A 20,310-nucleotide genomic window follows, 5' to 3' on the forward strand; every position below is an offset into this window, starting at 1 on the left:
ACAACTGGACCAGTTCCTAGAAAAAACCTTTGAAGAAAACAGTGAAAGTGTAAACAGGGCAGTAGAAGGCCTCAATTATATATTCGAAATTACAGCCTCACTAGCAAACCTAAAAGTATCAAACAAGAAAGCCAGAAAATTTTTTGAGAATGACAAATGGTACGATAATGACTGCAAGAATCTCAGGAAAAAATTAAGGAAACTATCAAACCAAAAACACAGAGACCAAGATATTGAGGATTCCATACAGACAAACAGCTTCTGGGAAAACTGGAACAGACTTAATAAGCTAAAACAGGACGAACTACCCATCCAAAATGGAGATATATGGGTAAACCATTTTTCTAGCCTCTTTGGCCCAATCGAGAAGAACAAAGAACAAAAACAAATAAAAGATAAACTACAAAACCTAGAGTCAGCCATAAAAGACTACCAGAATCCACTAGATTCCCAAATCAACCTAAAAGAACTACAAGACAAAATAAAAACACTTAAAACAAAGAAGGCCTGTGGGGCAGACGGAATTCTAAATGAAATGATAAAATTCACCGACCTCAAATTCCAACTGGCCATATTAAAACTCCTAAATATCGTGCTCAGCTCTGGGATTTTCCCCAGCACATGGAATCAAGGGCTGATAACGCCACTCCACAAAAGTGGAGACAAATATGACCCAAATAACTACCGCGGGATTTGTGTAAACAGCAACCTCGGAAAGATACTCTGCATGATCCTCAACCACAGAATTCTAAATTTCCTGACAGAAAGCAATGTCCTGAGCAAATCACAAATTGGCTTTCTACCAAAATATCGCACAACAGACCACATTTACACTCTCAACACCCTAATTGACAACCAAATAAACAAAAACAAAAGCAAATTATTCTCCTGCTTTGTCGACTTCAAAAAAGCATTCGATTCAATTTGGCATGAGGGTCTGATGTACAAACTGTTGGAAAGTGGCATTGGGGGGAAAACCTATGACATCATAAAATCAATGTACACTAACAACAAATGCGCAGTCAAAATAGGCGAAAAGCACACAGACTTTTTCCCCCAAAGCCGTGGAGTTAGACAGGGATGCAGCCTGAGTCCAACACTCTTCAACATATATATCAACGAATTAGCAAAAACGCTAGAACAATCTACAGCTCCAGGCATCCTCTTGGCAAACACAGAAATCAAATGCTTACTTTACGCAGATGACCTGCTGCTGCTGTCCCCAACCAAGGAAGGACTACAGCAGCAACTCGATCTCCTAGACAAATTCTCCCAGACATGGGCCCTGACAGTGAACCTAACCAAGACTAAAATCATGATATTTCAAAAAAGGCCCAGCCGCCAAAACCACCAATTTTTCCTAAATACAATCCCACTAGAACAAACTAAAAACTATACCTACCTTGGCCTAAACATCAGCAGCACAGGGAACTACAACCAAGCTGTAAAGGACCTGAGAGACAAGGCAAGAAGGGCATTCTATGCCATCAAAAGAAACATCAAAATAGACATCCCAATTAAAACATGGCTTAAAATACTGGACTCTGTGATAGAACCAATTTCCCTCTATGGTTGCGAGATCTGGGGACCATTAGCAAACCATGACCTTGAAAAATGGGATAAACACCAAACCGAGACCCTACACACAGAATTCTGCAAATCCATTCTCCGTACCCAGCGAAAAACACCAAATAATGCATGCAGGGCAGAATTAGGACGATACCCACTCATAATCAAAATAAAAAAGAGAGCACTTAAGTTCTACAACCACCTAAAAGAAAGTGACCTAGATGCACTCCATAACAAGGCACTCACACACAGTGAAACTCTAGAGAGATGCCCCCTCAGCCAGCTGGCCCTGGAACTCCGGGCACAAACACAAACAGAGCCACGAGATAGAAAACCCATTGGACTAAACCAAATTATAAAACAGCAAAAGGAAAACTATCTGACACACTGGAAAGTGGCAACACAAAAGCAGAGTAAACTAGAATGCTTTCTGGCCCTAAACAGAGAATACACAGTGGCAGAATACCTGAGCACTGTGACCGACCCAAAACAAAGAAAAATCTTAACTAGGTACAGACTCAGTGAGCACAGTCTCGCGATCGAGAAAGGCCGTCATAGGCAGACCTGTATCCCGAGAGAAGACAGACTATGCACCCACTGCACACTAAATGAAGTGGAAACCGAGCTACACTTCCTAACCATCTGTCCATTGTACCAAGACATCAGAGACACATACTTCCCACAGATTACAACCACACACGGAGATTTTGAAAACATGACCAATGACAAAAAACTCCCATATCTGCTGGGCGAAGTACAACAATGTGCAAACACAGCAGCAAGATTTGTGAGTTGCTGTGATAGGAGAAGGATATCAAATGGAACACAACCACCGTAAAGACTAATCATTGTGTATATGCCTGCACTATACCTGCATCGAGTGATCTTGAACATAGAAGTTGATCTATTGAAGAATCTGACAAAGTACATAATTTTTGTTTTTGTTTTGATTGTATTGCTGTATTGTTGTACTGTTCTTTCTGCTTTGGCAATGTAAACGTATGTTTTCTCATGCCAATAAAGCCCTTTGAATTGAATTGAATTGAATTGCATGCCATGTATCTAAAATGTATACATCTTTACACCACTAAATGGCAGAACAGGCCATGGTGTTATTGTTAACAAATTGGTATGTGTACGTTAGAAAGTTGATGGGTCTGTATACAAGTTTTCTCATTGTGAACCATGGCTAAAGTTTTCGCTAAGCTAAGCTAACTACAGTCAACACGCCTTGTGAGCGAGCTTGTTTATAAAGAATTGTATAATTGTATAGACTATGTTTGGCCTTCATTTGTATATTTGATATGTATCACATCTGCCCTGGCCTTTGTTTGCAAAACACTAAAGGCAAACAGAAATGTTGTTTTTATTTACAATTTCCAAATGAGTGGAGTCCCCACTGGCCCTGGGACCCTTGAGGGGTTCCAGGGGTCCCCTAACACTCTAACTTGAAAATGCGACGTGTTGTGAGCTTGTAAATTTGGTATTTTTGAAAACTGAGATTTAGCATTAATGTGTGGTCCATGATATTGATAATAAGTTTATGTATGCTCATTTATGTCTGTATGCAGGCTGCAGCTAACAAAGGCATTGTGATTGTATGTAATGAACCATTTTGAATGTCTGCCTCTGGATAAAGACAGTTTACTGTTGTACAACGTGGGGTGTTGCATTCAATACTTTGCTTTCTCTTGCAGATCCTTCCTACCTACCAACCTCTCCCAAACCACGTTTAATGTCTTTCTCTCGCAGTGTGACTGTCTCTCTCTCTCCCCTTTCTCTTTGTCTGAGAGAACGTCGGCCCACACACCTGCCAAGAGTGTGCTGTCAATCCAGCTGCTGTCCGTTGCCATGACTGTCAACCACGCCCCTTCCTCTGTGCCCAATGTGACATCATCAGGCACACTAGTCATGTGCTCCACAACAGAGATGCCATGGCTGCTGGGTTCTTCCAGCCATTGCCTCCAACCACTTGCATTGTGGATAAGGCTCCTTGCCGTTGTGGTAAGTTTCTGTTTGTGAGTGTGAACTTTAACAAGCATATTCAACTCTCTTGACACATTAAGCTCGTTAGTTTGACCACTTAAAACATTTTTGTCAGGTGAAATCTGACATACAACAGGCCAGTTTTTATTAGTGACCTAGTAATGATTGACTGCCCCTAAGCCAATGGGAGTCTGACCCCATACTGCCTAAGCCAATGGGAGTCTGAACCACTCGTGTAGCCAATCGCATAGTGGCGATCTAGTCATGATTGGCTGCTTCTTAAGCTATGCCACGCGCACCGCGGAAGTCACTGACTTGCGGAGCGGCTGACAACAGCAGGCCAGCAGCTAATGTTATGAGCTGAAAGTAGAGCAGTCAAGCCATAACAAATCACAGTGATTTAACCAACAAAAAACCTTGCAACGGCTACACGTAAAAAAAAAAGAGGAAACGTTAGGGGGGGGGGGGGGGGGGGGGGCACAGATATGCACAATGGAGACAACGCTTGTTTCACCTGACTATGTCATCATTTATTGTTTTTGTCTTATTGCTTGATCTTGAATGAGCATCAGCTTCCAGAGAATATGTTGAATACTTTTTTCAGCAATGCGGCCATTAAATCTATTTTACCGTTAGGTACCGGTAGTTCCAACGATCATGATGTATTTCCCATTGGTTGCTAATTATCTTAATTCACATGTATGGCCTTTTTCAGAGCGCCTTGTACCCGTGCGGATGCCTGACAACATTTGTAGTTGTCCAAAAGAGGCATTGATGGTGAAGCCGGGAGAGGCTGTTGCTGTGGTCACAATGGAAGGTAAGGATGTGAAGACCTTTTCCTTTTGCAGCTGTACTCAATAATTCCCATAAGGTTAGTTTGTCATAGCCCTGTATATGAAATCAAACGCATGCTTATTTAATGTATGCCACACTGTACGAAGTGTACATGTTTATGTTAAGTTTTGTGTGTGTGTGTTTGTTTTTCTAGGACGATATGATCTTAACATGCCTGAACTGAGTTGTGAGGCATGCAAAGCCGCTTGGACTGCTGGAGTGGACGAACCAATTCCCAGAAACTTCTGGCCTGCTATCCACTTCGCCACACTTTATGCCACAGACATTTTTCTTTCATTTAAACAAATGAAAATGGCAACACCATTGTCCTGCCAGGCATTTGTATGAATGCTGAATCAGCTAACTGTCCACTTTGGTCGTGTGAGTATTGAACTTATTTAGCCTACAGTACCCTACATCTTATTTGTCATGTGGAGTTTAATTAGATACATATTTATGTGTTGCACATTCTTAGTTGTTCATTTCCTTATTTTGAAATAGACTGGGAAGATCTCAACAGATTGCTTCCAGGAAAGCTTTCGAGCTTTTGAGTGGGAAGCCATACAGTCTGCGTTGGGAAACATTGTCAAGAAACAGACACAGAAATCCGCAACACTGTAACAGAAGTGCACAGCGATGTCATTCAGATGTCCCCGTAATCCACATGGTACAGTATGTTTACAACCATCCCCTGGAGCGTGGACTGGAGTGGCATTTATCACCTCTCACATGCTCTGTCGCACACTCAAAAGAAATGGAAATGTCCACGTCAAGGATAACTATTAAGATAAAGAAAATTATGTTGGCATCCACACTTTGTTCAACATATTTATAGAACGTTATCATACACAGAGTCAAGTGTTACAGGGACTGAACTGATGATGGGACCCTACAATGTGCAATTTCTTTCCTTCTGTTATGTTTCTGTATTTTTCTATATTTGAAATGGCTTGAGAACTTGTATTAAAGAAAAAATACAAACTAGGGTCTGTAGTAAGTTACTAAATATTGTATTCAGTCAGCCAACCAATTAGATGGCCTATTGATGTGTTTGTCTGACTCTTAACATAAGAAACTAGCTGCTGTTATGAGTTTTCAGTAAAAGACCCAGTTGATGCTCAAGTCAAGGTTTATTAGTGAAAGGGACAATAACCGGTAATGAAAAGCTTATGAATCCAGTACAGTTTACATAACACTGTGCACTGTGCAAAGCCTGTTTCATGAAATCTAATGGGGATATAGTGGTTGGAACACTTTAATGCAACCAGCAGATGGCACTGATCGGCACTTCCAAGTATCACATACAAATGCAGATGTGAGTGACTACTAAAGGCTCAAATAACAGTAACATACCGGTATAATAGAGATACAAAAAAAGCCCTGCCTTTGAGGAATTTCTGTAGCAGTAATGGGGGGTGGGGTTGTCTGCATTTATAGAATGTGTACAAATAAAACTAAATAACCCTAATGTGTTGTGTATACATTGTTGTCAGTATCGGTTAGATCTGTACAAAATTAATTTCAGTGCACAATTATTTATTTATTATGCTGTTTCCCACAGCACTGTATTTGATGATTTTGTATTTTGCATAGATGTGTATAAATATTTGTCTTTAAATCTTTTGATAAATTGAAAGTGGAGGACCGTGATGTCTTAGTGCTTTTTCTGGTTTCATCCTCTTAGCAGTTTTTGTATTGACCTGTCTGTACCTTAAAGTATATACTATTATAATCTAATTCTAGACCAGAGCTAGGTCTAGAGTCGACTACCCATTATGATTCTACCACCATTTTTCTTTTCAATGGGACATCCCAGAGCGGGACACCCCTGTACGTCGGTAGTGACGTTGCGTGCGTGCATGCTGACGTCATTTCTGACGCCGAGTACATAAATGAAGTTCCCGCCCTCCCTCTTCCCTTTCCGCTTTAAACCTCCGAGTAGCAGGAACGTCAACGTGCCTAAGGTGCTCGGTCCTTCATCAGAAGCTAAGGCCCTCAATCCGGCGACTAGCATCACGAAAATTAGGCATCCGACGCCCGAAACGTAAAATCCAAGATCTAAAATGGCATCCGTATCTGAGCTCGCCTGTATTTACTCTGCCCTCATCCTCCACGACGATGAAGTCACCGTCACAGTAAGTGTCTTCCCACGCTAGCCTGGCTGCCTGCGACCCGCTCCTGAGTCTGATCGAGCAGCCAGTCAAACACACACACGCACCCAGTTACGTTACCGTAAACTTTCCTAAAGTGCCAGAGAGAACGCCACATAACCCGGCAAGACCCCTTGTACCGCGTTACCCGCGTATAATATTTTAATGTCAATTTCTTACTATACCGGCATTTGGCTATTGATAAAATGGCGCCGTTGTTGTAGCTACTGTATAGTAGGCCACGTTTCTGTTGTCACTGTCAGTGCACGCACGTGTGTTTACTATGTTTACTGTATACTGCTATCTATTGGCCCACACTGACTACTGTGACGTGCAGATCAGCTTGGTGTGTGTGTGTGATTGTAAACTATTCATCACACAAGCAGACTACATCTGTTTATTCTGTTGTGCTGATGCTGACCAGCTAGTGCTCAAGGATAGACCTTGTTGTAGTCGTTTCATCTGTGATGGATTGGCAATTTGGCATTCGAGACTAGCCAGGCAGCACACGTGGTTTAGACTAACAACATCAATAAGATGGTAGGCAAGCTAGCTAGCATGGTATGACAGACGGTAAAGCCTTACTGTTATTTATGTAGACATCATTTAGTAGGATATTGTGTGGCTGTTGAAACAGTTGTATTTTTAAACGATGTCCTTTTACCAATTTATTCTGAAAATCAGATGAGTTTCTGTAGCCCCCTGCCTCATATATATATATATATATATATATATATATATATATATATATATATATATATATATATATATATATATATATATATTGCGGTAGGTAGCAGTAAAAAAGCTTGTATGAGACAGAACATCTTTCCTGATTTGTTCACTGAGACTGTATAATATACAGTATACACTGTACATCTTCATGTCTTTAGTTATAACTTCCATAACCTCTTGTGTTTCATGTCTTGTTTAGTTATAACTTCCATAACCTCTCTTGTGTTTCCTTTGTAGGAGGACAAGCTGAATGCCCTGATCAAGGCAGCAGGTGTCAACGTTGAGCCTTTCTGGCCAAGTCTGTTTGCCAAGGTGAGGATTGTACATTACAAACAACCAAAACACAACAATCTACACAGTAGAATCTTGGATGTTAATTTAACTAACTCAGTGGTCAGTATATGAAATTAAATATACACTCATTCTAAGTGTATATGTGCACTGAAAGGGAAACCATGTCAATTTTCAACATAATCAGAGATATAAAATAGTGTAGCAAAAAGTAATGCATTATTATATTATGTATAATATGCATTTCTCACTTAAATGATCAAAGTGTTTTACATTATTGGGTGTACAGCACGTTACAATGAAAAGGATGCACACGCAGATCCGACACCAAAGGTCCGCCGTGCGGAAATCATGTGTCGCCCCCGAACATTCGGGTCTGACATGCTCTGCTCCGTGCTTGCGGTTATGTTTATGGGTTTGGGTTAGGTTGTCGGTCTAATGACTGTCGGACCAGTAGTATGTCGGAACTAAAGCCCAAATGAAATGAAACGTCAACATATTGCAAAGAATTACACAAGAGACTTCAGCAGTTAATGCTCATGCTACTACATATGAATCTATTAAAGGTGTGTAAAACATTCAAGTGTGTACAGTAAACTGTCCTGTCCGATATTGTATCATTCTTTCTGATTTCTGAATATTGTGTACTTGCAGGCTCTGTCCACCATTGACATTGGCAGTCTGATCTGCAACGTGGGAGCTGGTGGTGGTGGTGGTGCTCCTGCAGCCGGCGGAGCTGCCCCTGCTGCAGGAGCCGCCCCTGGTGCTGCTGCCCCTGAAGGTAAATTATACATTCTCATTTAGTTGTAAATGTGTGCAAATTTAATATCAATAGTTAATAAAACACAAGGACTTTTATTTGTTGGCTATAGCCATGTTGCCCCCAGAAACAGCCGTTAGGGCTGTTTCTCATAGTTTGTGGTAACTGTTACAGATGGGATTAAGTTGGCAAAGATTTCAACATTCAGGATAGCGGTGTACAGCCTGTAGCTGTCTATACTTACAGCTGGCTTCTATTGACAATTAATGGTAGACTGCATCTTTTACACTTGCCTGTGTGAACGCACCATAAATGTCCAGCTTGTTCAATGTTCGGTTGTACCCCTTTTATATCGGTGCTAATTTGGGGTGTTCTTTTCCTCTTAACTGACATGCTCACATTGTATTGTCTGAGTTAAAGCCATGGGTAATCAGAGAAATTACTTGGCAGTGTTGTGTATATACACAATGTACCTGCATGTGAATGTCTTGGCCAATCATAATGGCCATAGGTGTTGTTTTGTTTATCTGTGACATAGAACCTATGCTAAGCTGAGGCTTTGATTAATAAAAATATAAACTTGGGGCTATGACTGAAGTGTATGAATTGTTCTAATGGTGAGACTAACCCTGTCCCTTGTTCTTTTGTTCCAGCTGCCAAAGAAGAAGAGAAGAAAGAGGAGTCGGAGGCCGAGGGGTCTGATGACGACATGGGCTTCGGTCTCTTCGACTAAAATTGTTTTTCTATCAAAATTCAAAAGTCAATAAAAATGAAAAACAAGAGTTTGGTTTGGAACATGTGTTTATGCACAAGAACATCAAGTGGTATTGCCAAGGCAATTTTATATTTGTAAAAGTAGTGCTTACACCTTTGTATTGTAGACTATTATAGTTTGACTTTAATATACAGGGCAGCATTCTGCTTTGCAAAGTCCTACCTCTATCATACGAAAGTTAGCGAAAAAGGTTTCAAACTAGGTGAGAACTGAATAATAAAGCCAATTTTACTACAGCAGTTACATGATCAGTTTACCAGTATGTACTGTTATAACATTATTGTGCTCGACACATTTCCAAATGCTGGTATACCAATCTGTATTTTAACAATGACTTGGGCAGGTCCAGTGCAAGACTTTCACATAAAAAAAATAATGCAGTTGGACAATAATGGATAAAGGGGTGGATTTGCAGATTTTGAACCAATTTGCCTGTAGTAGGCTACTTTGACCCACAGGAAAAAGTCTTTAATTGATGGTATTTCAATAGATGTTTAAATGGATTAGTACTTTAGTAGTACATTTTACGTTGTAATGAAAAGGTTTTCAGCACTTACAGAATACACGTGTATAATGTGAGTTCCCAAACCTTTCAGGCCATGCCCCCCAAATTATGCCATTTTAACTAGGTACAGTAGATACCCCCTCTGTGACAAGCACTTGAAATTGTAGGCATTAAATTACATTGATTAGTTTGACTTGGTTCTAACAACACTGCTGTGAGATGTCGCATGTGAGTGAGCTTGTAGATTTGGCAATTTTTGTATTAAAAAGGTCTTAGGAATGATTAAATTGTAACTAGAAATGTGCAGATACCCTGTATAGTTTACACTGTATGTTGGTTTGTTTACTGTTGAGTGAGAAACAAGTTGCCCATTTACAGTAGCTAATCATCTAAGCTCTAGGGACCCATCAAAATAATTTGGGGACCCCTGGTGGGTCCTCACTCCCAGTTTGGGAACCACTGGTCTAAGAATACACAAAATATATTTAATGTCTGCTTCTATGTCTTGTTGGTATCTCGACCCATGATTGACTTTTTAGTGTTTCTCTCAGGTTTCAAAAGGATGATGTAACATTTTGGTCCAAACAGTGCCCCCAAAATTCCAAAACTAGATGCTAAAATAGCAAATATCTCCACTGCATCTGCATATTTGCCTGGAGAGCTGATATATGCTGGGATGAAGGCTATCCACACAGCGCAAAAGATCAACATGCTGAACGTGATTAACTTTGCTTCGTTGAAGTTGTCTGGAAGATTCCTTGCCATGAATGCTAGTAGGAAGCTGAGGAGTGCCAGTAAACCAATATAACCTAATAACACTCCAAAACCAACTGTTGATCCTACCACACACTCATAGACTATCTTATCACTGTGGTATTGTGTGTTTTTATGAGGAGTTGGTGAGGAAGCTACAAGCCAGGATATGCAGACTGCTGCCTGGATCGAAGTTAGAGCCAGAACTGTTCCTCTCTGCTGCATAGCACCGAACCACTTCATAATGTCTGCACCCCCAGGCTTGGAGGACTTGAACACGGCCAACACCACCATTGTCTTTACGAGGATACATGAGACACACAGCACAAAGCTGATTCCAAATGCTGCATGCCTCAGCTGACATGTCCAGAGCCTGGGACGGCCAATGAACAGAAGTGAGCACAAAAAACATAGTTTGAGTGACAACAAGAGAAGGAAGCTGAGTTCTGAGTTGTTAGCGCGTACCATGGGTGTGCTTCGATGATGGATGAAGATTCCCAGGACAATGGCACTGATAAGTGTGCCTTTCAATGAGATAGTTGTCAAGGAGATACCCAGGGCCTCATGGTAGGAGAGAAACTCTATGCTCTTAGGGACACACAGGTCACGCAGGGGACTGGACCAGAAGTCCTCTGGACAACTGGTGCACTCTGAAGAGTCTAACAAAGAGGGCAGGGTTAAAGGGACAGACAGTGCAGTATTGTCCTAAAGATAACCTACTGTACATGGCCACGTAATGTAAGCCTACCAGTCTCATTGCTAATCTCTCCCTCAGAGCAAGCAATGCAGTCAAAGCAGCAGACAGGTTCCCCTTTCCTTATGGCCACACGGGTTCCAGGGGAACAGCTCTCACTGCACACTGACCGAGGTGGCTACAGAGAACAGAGATGATCAATTTCAGTATAAACTAAATTACATTCACATCATGAGCTCGATATTAGTTAATGCCAAAGTGACCTTTCTGGATTCAGAGTTCCAGATGATACTGTCTTCATCAAGGACGAGTTCTTCACCTGTAGAGGCTGACTTCTTGACCACACCTACATTGTGCACCTTTGTTCTGCCATCAGGGAGCCACACCCAGTTCATAATGTCGTAGATTGGTAAAACATCACCATTCTCATCAAACGATACATGATCACCAAATGTGGTGGTGAAGTTGATCCTGTCCAGGTAATACACAAGCTAGAAATGACGATGAGTCAATACACAAGGGCAAAATACAAGATTCATGACAAGGGGTTCTTTAGCCATTTACTTCCCACAAGAATGTACTGGCGGATTAATGACTAATGATGACTAAGTCCAAGTCTGTGAATGGACAAAATGTAATATCATTTTGGCTCAGAAACTTAGATTGCAATGTTTTGTCTTTCTGGCTATTGAAAGGGGCCATACAAATCTGGCATTTTTTACTACCACTACTACTATGAAAATACGACTTTATACTAGTGTATATCAACCATTCATGTTTTTTACCAATATCATAATTACATAATTATTCGAAGTTCAAAGCCAACTATAACTTTTAATAGGCAAACTAGAAATTCATATTCCACCTGCCACGGCTGTATTTTCTGCAAACTGGCACAGCTATGTCCAATGAAGGGCCCTCTCCCTGGAACACAGTGCATCATGGCATGGAGGGCATGGGCCAGAGCATACACAGCCTTGTAAACATTATACTCTGGCCTGAGGTCAGATACATCAAAAAGTGTGCTTTCTGTTCTTCCCAGGTCCTCTTGTCCAGTACACATCCTTCCACCAGCATCCGCCCACGGAAGGGGTGCAAATTGACACTGAAATGTGTACTCCCAAAACTGCCTCACCTGAACAAAGACGATGAAACCACAAAGACAATAACCATGTGAATATTCAAAACGGATATCAGTTATAGATTACAGCTTGCATGATAATATTAAAAACAAAATGCTCACTATGCTATTTTCATGGCTGCTGTAAGGGTCATTGTTAGGATGTGTTTTTAATAAGAAGTCCCTGAGACCGGTTATCTCTCCACGACGGATGGCAATACCCAGTGTGCCTCCCAGGTACGGCATGTAGCGCGGAATCTGGAGTATAGTGGCTGCTGTCCAGGACTCACTCGCCATCCATTGTAGACCTGTCACATTCTGCTTTATCACCTGTTGATTGAGTTTATTATATTTTTAAGACAAATGTAATGTTATAGCATTGTAACAATATAACAATTAGTTGTAGCAGTTCGATTTGTGATAGATGTGATCATTTGTTTGCTTATTGTGCAAAGAAGATAAAACATAAGAAAATATATGGAAGTATGTCTTCATTTCAGTGTTCCTTATAATTATGACCTAAATTAATGTATCATAGCCCCAACCTCCTCCAAGAGATCAACCATATGGCTCTCAAATACAAATACAATGACCACGCGAGCAGTGGATCTCTTCATCACAGTGACAATCCTCTGAACCTCAGCTGGCTCAGCGCCCCAGGGCAGAACCTCCAGATACGCCAGGCAGCCCAGACCAGACTGGGCCAGGTCGGACTGGAAGGACCGCGCGGCATGGCGACCATAGTCATCGTCACTAATCAGCAGTCCTGCCCAGGTCCACCCGAACCGCTTCATGATCTGGAGCATCGCTCGCACCTGATTCCAGAATGGACAAAGAAGTGCTTAACAGCATAGGGTAGATCAGTGGTTCCATGTAAACGATCACCAAATTGATATTGCGCACAGAAAATCCTCAGAAGAGGGGCTTTCTTGTTAAAAATGTTTAAAAATGATTCCAAAATTGTCATAACTTTTTCTGATCTTTTAAATTATTTTGAAAATAGACATGCTCACAATTGTGGCTCCCGGTCGCTGCCCGCACAGAATATAAAACTCTTATGCTGGCATTCAAAGCAACCAAAGGTATGGCTCCCCCATATCTTGCAAGTATGATTGAACCCTACAAACACTCAGATCAGCCAACGCAGGGAAGCTGGAAGTACCCTCACTAAAAACGCCAGGACAACACTCCACACATCCCAAACTCTTCTCCCTTCTGGCTCCAAAACTGTGGAATGCACTTCCCATTGCAGTCAGAACTGCAGCATCACTCACAATCTTCCGCCGTAGTCTGAAAACCCACCTTTTCAGACTCCATCATGGCCCATAGCACTTACCCTACCCCCTTAGATAGCATTTCCGTAGACTTAGATAGCATTTGATACAGACTTATAGCATGTTATGTAGACAGCACTATAATTGCATTGTATATAGTCATAGCACGCCATAGTACATATGTATAGCATAGTAGTATATATGTATAGTTTATATGTATAGTTTCATTATATAGATATTCCACTGTTACTTTCTTAGTTTACGCATGTTGATGTTTCATGATAAATGCTTTTATGTGATGTATTCCCATGCTTTTTGTTCTTGCTTAATGTAAGTCGCTCTGGATTAAGAGCGTCTGCTAAATGCCTAAATTGTGTAGTGTGTAGATTGCTATTTTTTAAAAGAAAAGTAGCCTATAAAATAATTAGGGTAATACAATGAAAGTGGTTAAAGTGTTTTTGATGCTATATTTATATTAACTAATTTGCAGGGGACCCCCGTAAGCCCCCCAAGGACCTCTTGGTCCTACATAGTGGTAAGTCAGTGGATATTCTTGCTATATCTCTTTTTAAGTGAAAGTGGATCTGTGGGTTTTATAAATATTGAACCAATGAAAAGTATTAATAAGAGCTTTTAACTATAAATAACTACATTGGTTCAACTAGAACACATGTTCTTTTTTCCATTTCCTAAAAAGTAACTGGGCATACAAGTCTTACACCCGACAGTGACGGTATAATCAACAACAGATCTTGTGTCTGTTTTCATTCACCTGGAAGGCATCACTTGGGATTGTTCTAAAGAAGGATGGGAACTGATCCCGGTCACTCAGACAGGCGCAGGTGGCATAGTAACTTACCTGCAAAAGGCACAAAACATCCATTTGGTTAGATGTTTGAACAAATTCTCCCCCTTTGCAAGTTTAATCTTTCAAGCTCATATTTTGTAAATAACTAAAATTAAGCATAGGATATATACAACACTTGTGATGGTAGGAAACTTACCAGGGGCACTCTGTACAAACCTAATGTACTAGAGATGGCAATAGAATGTGTTGAGGTAGAATCACCCACAATGCCGAGCACTGGTGAGGCCCCAACACAGAGCACATCCTCTCTCACCTCACTGACCGATGACAATGCTGCACGGAATCCAGCTCCAAGTATGTTGCAGTTATCATAGAGGCTGTATCCCAGAGTCACATTGGGTAGTAGGCTGGGGTTTCTGTTGATCTCAGCAATGGCAAAAGCCATGGTCTGGGCCTGCCGGAACCCTGGAATGTCAAAACTAGCACACACAATGCCACTGTAACCATATTTATCTATGTAGAGATACCCTTGGTTACTGTCTATTCAAAATAAGTTATCTTTCTAGCTGTTGTACTGTACTTGTGAGGCTCACCTATAGCAAGTGGGCTCCTGCGGCTTGGAGGTGAATGACGGCTCGGGAGTGTCGAGGAGATTGGAAGCGGAGTGGATCATGAATAAGCCACCCAAAACAAAGTCCCCGGCCTTGTAAAATCTGTTGAGATTAAACTGTGCCTGTAACTGTAACTCACAAGAAGAGGAAGGCGAGGAAGACAGAAAAGAGAAAGAACAAGAGAACAATATCATGGTCAAGTGCAGGTTTGAAAGCAGGTGTACGTCTAGGGAAGATCCCATGACTGTCCTTCTCTGACTGACCCTTTTTCCACATTGTTTGTCCATTTACTAAATTTTATACACAGGTATGCCATCCCCTAGCTGTGCCAATGTATGCCAACACCCATCTGGGCAGAGGCAGAACCATAGGGGCAGGGCTTAACATACACATTACATACATTATCTTATCTTATATTATATCATACATTCATTTCAAAATAATTGTGTGTGTATCCTGTAATGTGTCAATGACCCTATCTTACCAGGGCTACAGGGAAGAAGAAAAACAATATGTAAGAAAACAAAGAATTATCAAGCTTACATAAGATTGAAAATGTAAGCTTATGTAAGCTTGATAATTATTTCTTTGACGCTTTTAGTGTTTTCCAATTATTATTTTAGCCTTTTAGGGCCCAGTGGTACAATGTTTAAATCTGTTTGTGTATGCAAATACAAAGGCCTTTCACCTGTGTAAAATGTCATCTGCAAGACTCACAGTAGACTGGGATCAAGTGACGATCACACATGCGCATGCACGCACACGCGCGCGCGCGCGCACACACACACACACACACACACACACACACACACACACACACATACACACACACACACACACACACACACACACACACACACACACACACACACACCATACACACTTACTTTTGATGCTGTCTGCTGTCGTAAAGGGAGGACAAAATTACACCACTGTCAGTATTAACATGAAGAAGTAGGCCTCCAGCAGCTCTCTCCAACACTTACATTCAGAGTAGACACTGACATTATGTGATTATGTGACGTCTACACGATATTTCAGCAGGTCACCAATTTCACTGTAACACCGTATGCTGGAGCGAGCGAGTGTGAGTGAGAAAGTGGCCGAGATTTTGGGTATTGGAATTTGGCTCCAGACTCCAGTCGCAGTTTGGCTACTATACTGGTCACACACTCAGACAGGTATGCGCCGCTGACTAGCTGTTTTCATTCTGAAACCAAAACAACAACACTTTAGCCACTGTCTCTGACTTTTATGTTATATCTAAAACGCATACGGTCCATAAGACCCCGATCGAGGCTATATGTATATGATATAGCCTATCTGATCTGACTGACTGTGTGTTTACTTAAATATCAGTCAGTAGGCAGGTAGCTCTGGTCTAGCCGCAATTTGCAACTATAGATTTTTTTTACAATGGGTTGAATCTGCAAGTGATTATTTTTCTAAGTGCTGGAGTTTGGAAGCACTCGTCGTACGTCACTGAACGGCCCTGCGTTCAACCTGTTTCGAATTTGCACATAATGCAGGAGGCAGCAGCGCGACCCGTTAACAGAAACGAGTGCTTTCAAACTGCAACACTTAAAAAAAAAAATCATTTGCAGAGGATGTCTTGACAGAAAGTAGCTCATAACATCTCTACGGTGGATTTGTATGAAAAACAAGCTCGGCAGAGCTAGTCAGTAGGATGCTTTCGTCATTACTGCGAGCATGCAAGCTTCACCACTTTTCAGCCCATCTTCATATAATTGGTCCTCACGTTCATGAATCATGATAAAATAGCACCATTTTCTTTCCTATAGTCAGTCTGTGTCTCACAGGAGGGCTGTTGGCAGTTCAGAAACCCGTCCACCAGTGACCTCATCATTAGGCATTATGTTTTGTAAACTATTTGCTTTTAAACAATAGTTAGATTTGTATTATCGTGAGAACGATGGCTTCCATTTGCGCATTGCAACTTTTCAGGAATAGAAATCCTGCAGTTTCTATAGCTTGGAATTCCCCATTGATGATGATGTCACGGGTGGAACTGCCCACAGCCCTCCTAGGCAAGCTCCAGAAGACAGAAGTGGTCTTTGGCATGCCACTCCACCAAGTGGTATATGCCACTTTGAAACCCCTTATTCAGACTGAGTAGAATAAAACTGCAAACGGTCTGGTTCATGCAGGACAACATTAATTGCCTACGAATGAATCTATGCATATGTTTTTCTGAAAGTGTGTGTGTGTGTGTGTGTGTGTGTGTGTGTGTGTGTGTGTGTGTGTGTGTGTTGTTCCTCCTCCCAGTGTCCTCTGCTTTGCCAGAAAGAAAGATAATTCCTGAGCTTTCATGGCTGCAGAAGCACCATGACATGTGCATGGACATGTCACATGTACCAACACACCATGCAGCTCCGTAAACGCAAGGCTACTGTATGTCTGGTGCCCTGTAATTCCAGGTAAGACATGGTTTTAAGTAACACTGCATATGAAGTTAATGTCAAATTCATGCAGGACTCAGGAGGATCAGGAGCCAGGAAGTTGTGTATTTGGGGCCCAAACTTAAGTCACCTGAGAAAATAAAGGACAAAGGTCAAAGGTCAAATTTGGAAGAGTTCCGAATCGCTGGCCAATCGGAGGGGAGAATAGAGAGAGTTTATGCTTGCACAATTGAATTTTTTTTAAACAATTTAAACTTTCAAAGATTTAAGAGCTGGAGCGCAATAACGATAGTATGCTTGCCTATAGGCAAACACTAATAATAAACTTTATTTATATAGCAGGTGCACATTTCACCTTCATGTTCCCCGAAAAATGCACCCTACTGATGTAGGTGACCCCATGGCCTTTCCTTTAACGCCAACCACTGAAACTGTATGTACTTATGACAAATTATATTGCAGTTAAAATTGATTAATATTTTTGAATCAAACAATATTAACCGGAATGCACATCATCTTTTCCAATTGACTTAAATAGTGTTGTTTTTAAATATACCAAAATGTATGACATTTACTCAACATGTCTTATAACTGTAGAGGAATTAAGCATCTTTATAAGGGTATTAAACTTACAGTAGGCCTACACTCAATCTCGACAAATAGGCAATTAAACCAGCTAAATTAAAACAGCTGATTCAGCAAGGCATTGACCCATGTGGTATTTAATTAGTGTTATTGTAATTTCTCAACCATGTCGCTTTTAAATGTCCTCTTGATAGGCCTGTGTTAATTAAAAAAATAAATTTGTGTTTTGTGCTGCCTGGATTGTCATTTGGGAGTGAGGATCACTACAGGAACACATCTGGCGAGTTGAATAACACCTCAGGCACTTTAACTAGCTAACAACATCCCCTTTGACTTTAACAGCCTAATTCTCTGTTTCATTTCCCACTGGAAGCTCCCTGGCACGTGTGTTGCATCATTTTTAGGCTAGAACTTGGGGCCTGTGCCAGAGAATCACCTCTACTGTCATTGAATGAGCTTTCTTACAATCTTGTAGTTGTAATATAACAACAATCTTTGAACATGCATACCATACTATAATAATAATAATAATAATAATAATAATAATAATAATAATAATACTGCTGAGAGCAGTATTACTCAACCCTGGGTAGGCAACCCAGGCTGGTGGAGACCAGCCTGGGTTGCCTACCCAGGGTTGAGTAAGTCATGGGTTGCAGGGAGGAAATAGCATTTGTACACCATACAGGGCAACGTTCACATTTGTGGCCGATATGTCTATTGAGAAAGAGGAAGAGCTATTGCAACGTAATACAAGAAATGTAGGAAATGATTTATAGCCTATTCTCAAAGAAGCACATGGGCAGATAAAGGCGAACCCGCCCCGGTCAGTTTTTCAGGGGCAGGCAAGAACTCACTTGGGCAGGATCCTTGCCTCTAAGAATTTGGCCCATATTCGGGGGCATAGGCTGGAGAAGCTAACGCCTGTCAGCAGGGAATGTTGAATGTGAGGAAAGTGAGGCAGGTGAGGCAGAAGGATACAACAGCACTTACAGCAGTTGTAACACAGAAATGTATAGTGAGGAATTTATTGGCATACTGTAACAACTAAGCAGGAGAAAGAAGGGATAAAATCTCTTTTCGTTCCATTGGACCTTTAATAAATTACAGGACCCTTGATACATTCCAAACCTTTTCCAGGACTGGAAAAAGGTTATTTCTAATTTGATTACCAGGGGGGCACGGTGGCACAGTTGGTAGTGCTGTCGCCTCACAGCTAGAAGATCCTGGGTTTGATTCCCGCTCGGGACACTGGGTGCTGGCGGCGTGTCTCCTCCCCCGCATCATCAGTGTCCCCTAGGGTAGGTACCCCCACAAAAAGCATGCAGTAATCCTGGTCTCTAAACTGCCTGATGGAGGGGAAAGGAACTGGTTGGAATAACATGTTCCTTCCACGTGCTAAGTCCAACCAGGGAAACTCCCCCCTGTCAGGTGCAAAGGAGCAACTTGGACACTCAGGCATGAAGGAAGCATGAGTTCAAGTCCGTTGCTCTCCCCATGTCCCCCATATATGGGGACTAGGCTGGCGGAGGGCGTGTAGAGCCCAGGATCTACTAGATAATTGACACAGGGTGAAAAATGGGTTACAAAATCGTGGGATAAAAAAGAAAAGAAAAGAAAGAAAATATTTCCAGGAACTTCATGACTGTGCAAAGTGAACCTGGGTCTACATTTACTGTTGAGTGAAGAGATTTGGTGTATAGAACCTAGTCAAGAAAGTATATAGTACTGTAGGGTTTAAGTGGTTATTAGTCCGGTAATCAAAGTAAAAAACAATGTTTCAACTGATTCTGACAGGACATTAGGTCTACTAGCAAAAACAATTACCCTGATCTGCTCACTGCTAATACCCTAAATTTGCCTTAATCGAAGATGGCCCTATTGATAACCTATTATAAGCCAATATTTTAACATTTTCATTATGCTTTAAGTAGCATGTGATGTGTCAAACTAGGAGTTATTCAGGATTCGTTTTGCACAAAAAACACTCCTTGGGCTAAATTCGGCCATAGCCACTTGTGCTGACCTCATCACATTTATGATGACGGCTATGGTCGTTTTTAGCCCAAGGAGTGTTATCATGCAAAACTCTATTTAATCAAGCCTGAAATATGCAGAAGCACAACACAACCTTGACATGGGAGTATATTGCCACCTAGTGGCCTTTTAATTTTTAAAGGAAAAAGTCCACATTAACCACATTTAGATTTACCTTGATTCCATGTATGTTATAACATTACTTTAATTGTGTGTAGTAGACCAGGGGTTCTCAACGTTTTTGGCTGGGGACCCCCCGGAAATTAGAGAAAATATATCATAAATTAATACTGAAACCAGATATAATCATTAAGGAAAGTTTATGCATATGTAAACTCTTCAGTTCCATCTTCCATTTAGTTGCAAAATAATAATAATTTGGGACCCATGTGTTGAGAACCCC

General features: G+C 41.2%; 2 protein-coding genes across 2 annotated transcripts; one reads left to right on the plus strand and one right to left on the minus strand.

The window, feature by feature from the left end:
* The first annotated feature begins 6,316 nt into the window (after positions 1-6,316).
* rplp1 (ribosomal protein lateral stalk subunit P1) lies at positions 6,317-9,107 on the plus strand. The gene is made up of 4 exons (XM_083763016.1): positions 6,317-6,524; positions 7,512-7,586; positions 8,220-8,346; positions 8,979-9,107. The coding sequence occupies exons 1-4, from the start codon at positions 6,453-6,455 to the stop codon at positions 9,056-9,058; spliced, it is 354 nt and encodes a 117-aa protein (XP_083619142.1). The 5' UTR covers positions 6,317-6,452; the 3' UTR covers positions 9,059-9,107.
* A 996-nt stretch (positions 9,108-10,103) lies between these two features.
* Positions 10,104-14,927, minus strand: LOC310857165 (extracellular calcium-sensing receptor-like; the record flags this gene model as incomplete). Its single annotated transcript, XM_083762776.1, has 9 exons — positions 10,104-11,017; positions 11,107-11,230; positions 11,316-11,543; positions 11,918-12,187; positions 12,296-12,502; positions 12,718-12,987; positions 14,219-14,305; positions 14,451-14,733; positions 14,848-14,927. 9 exons carry the CDS (start codon positions 14,925-14,927, stop codon positions 10,104-10,106), a joined length of 2,463 nt encoding a protein of 820 aa, XP_083618902.1.
* Positions 14,928-20,310: the final 5,383 nt, after the last annotated feature.

This window comes from Protomyctophum parallelum, assembly GCF_964188405.1.
Source record: "Protomyctophum parallelum genome assembly, chromosome: 1".
Taxonomy (NCBI): Eukaryota; Metazoa; Chordata; class Actinopteri; order Myctophiformes; family Myctophidae; genus Protomyctophum; species Protomyctophum parallelum.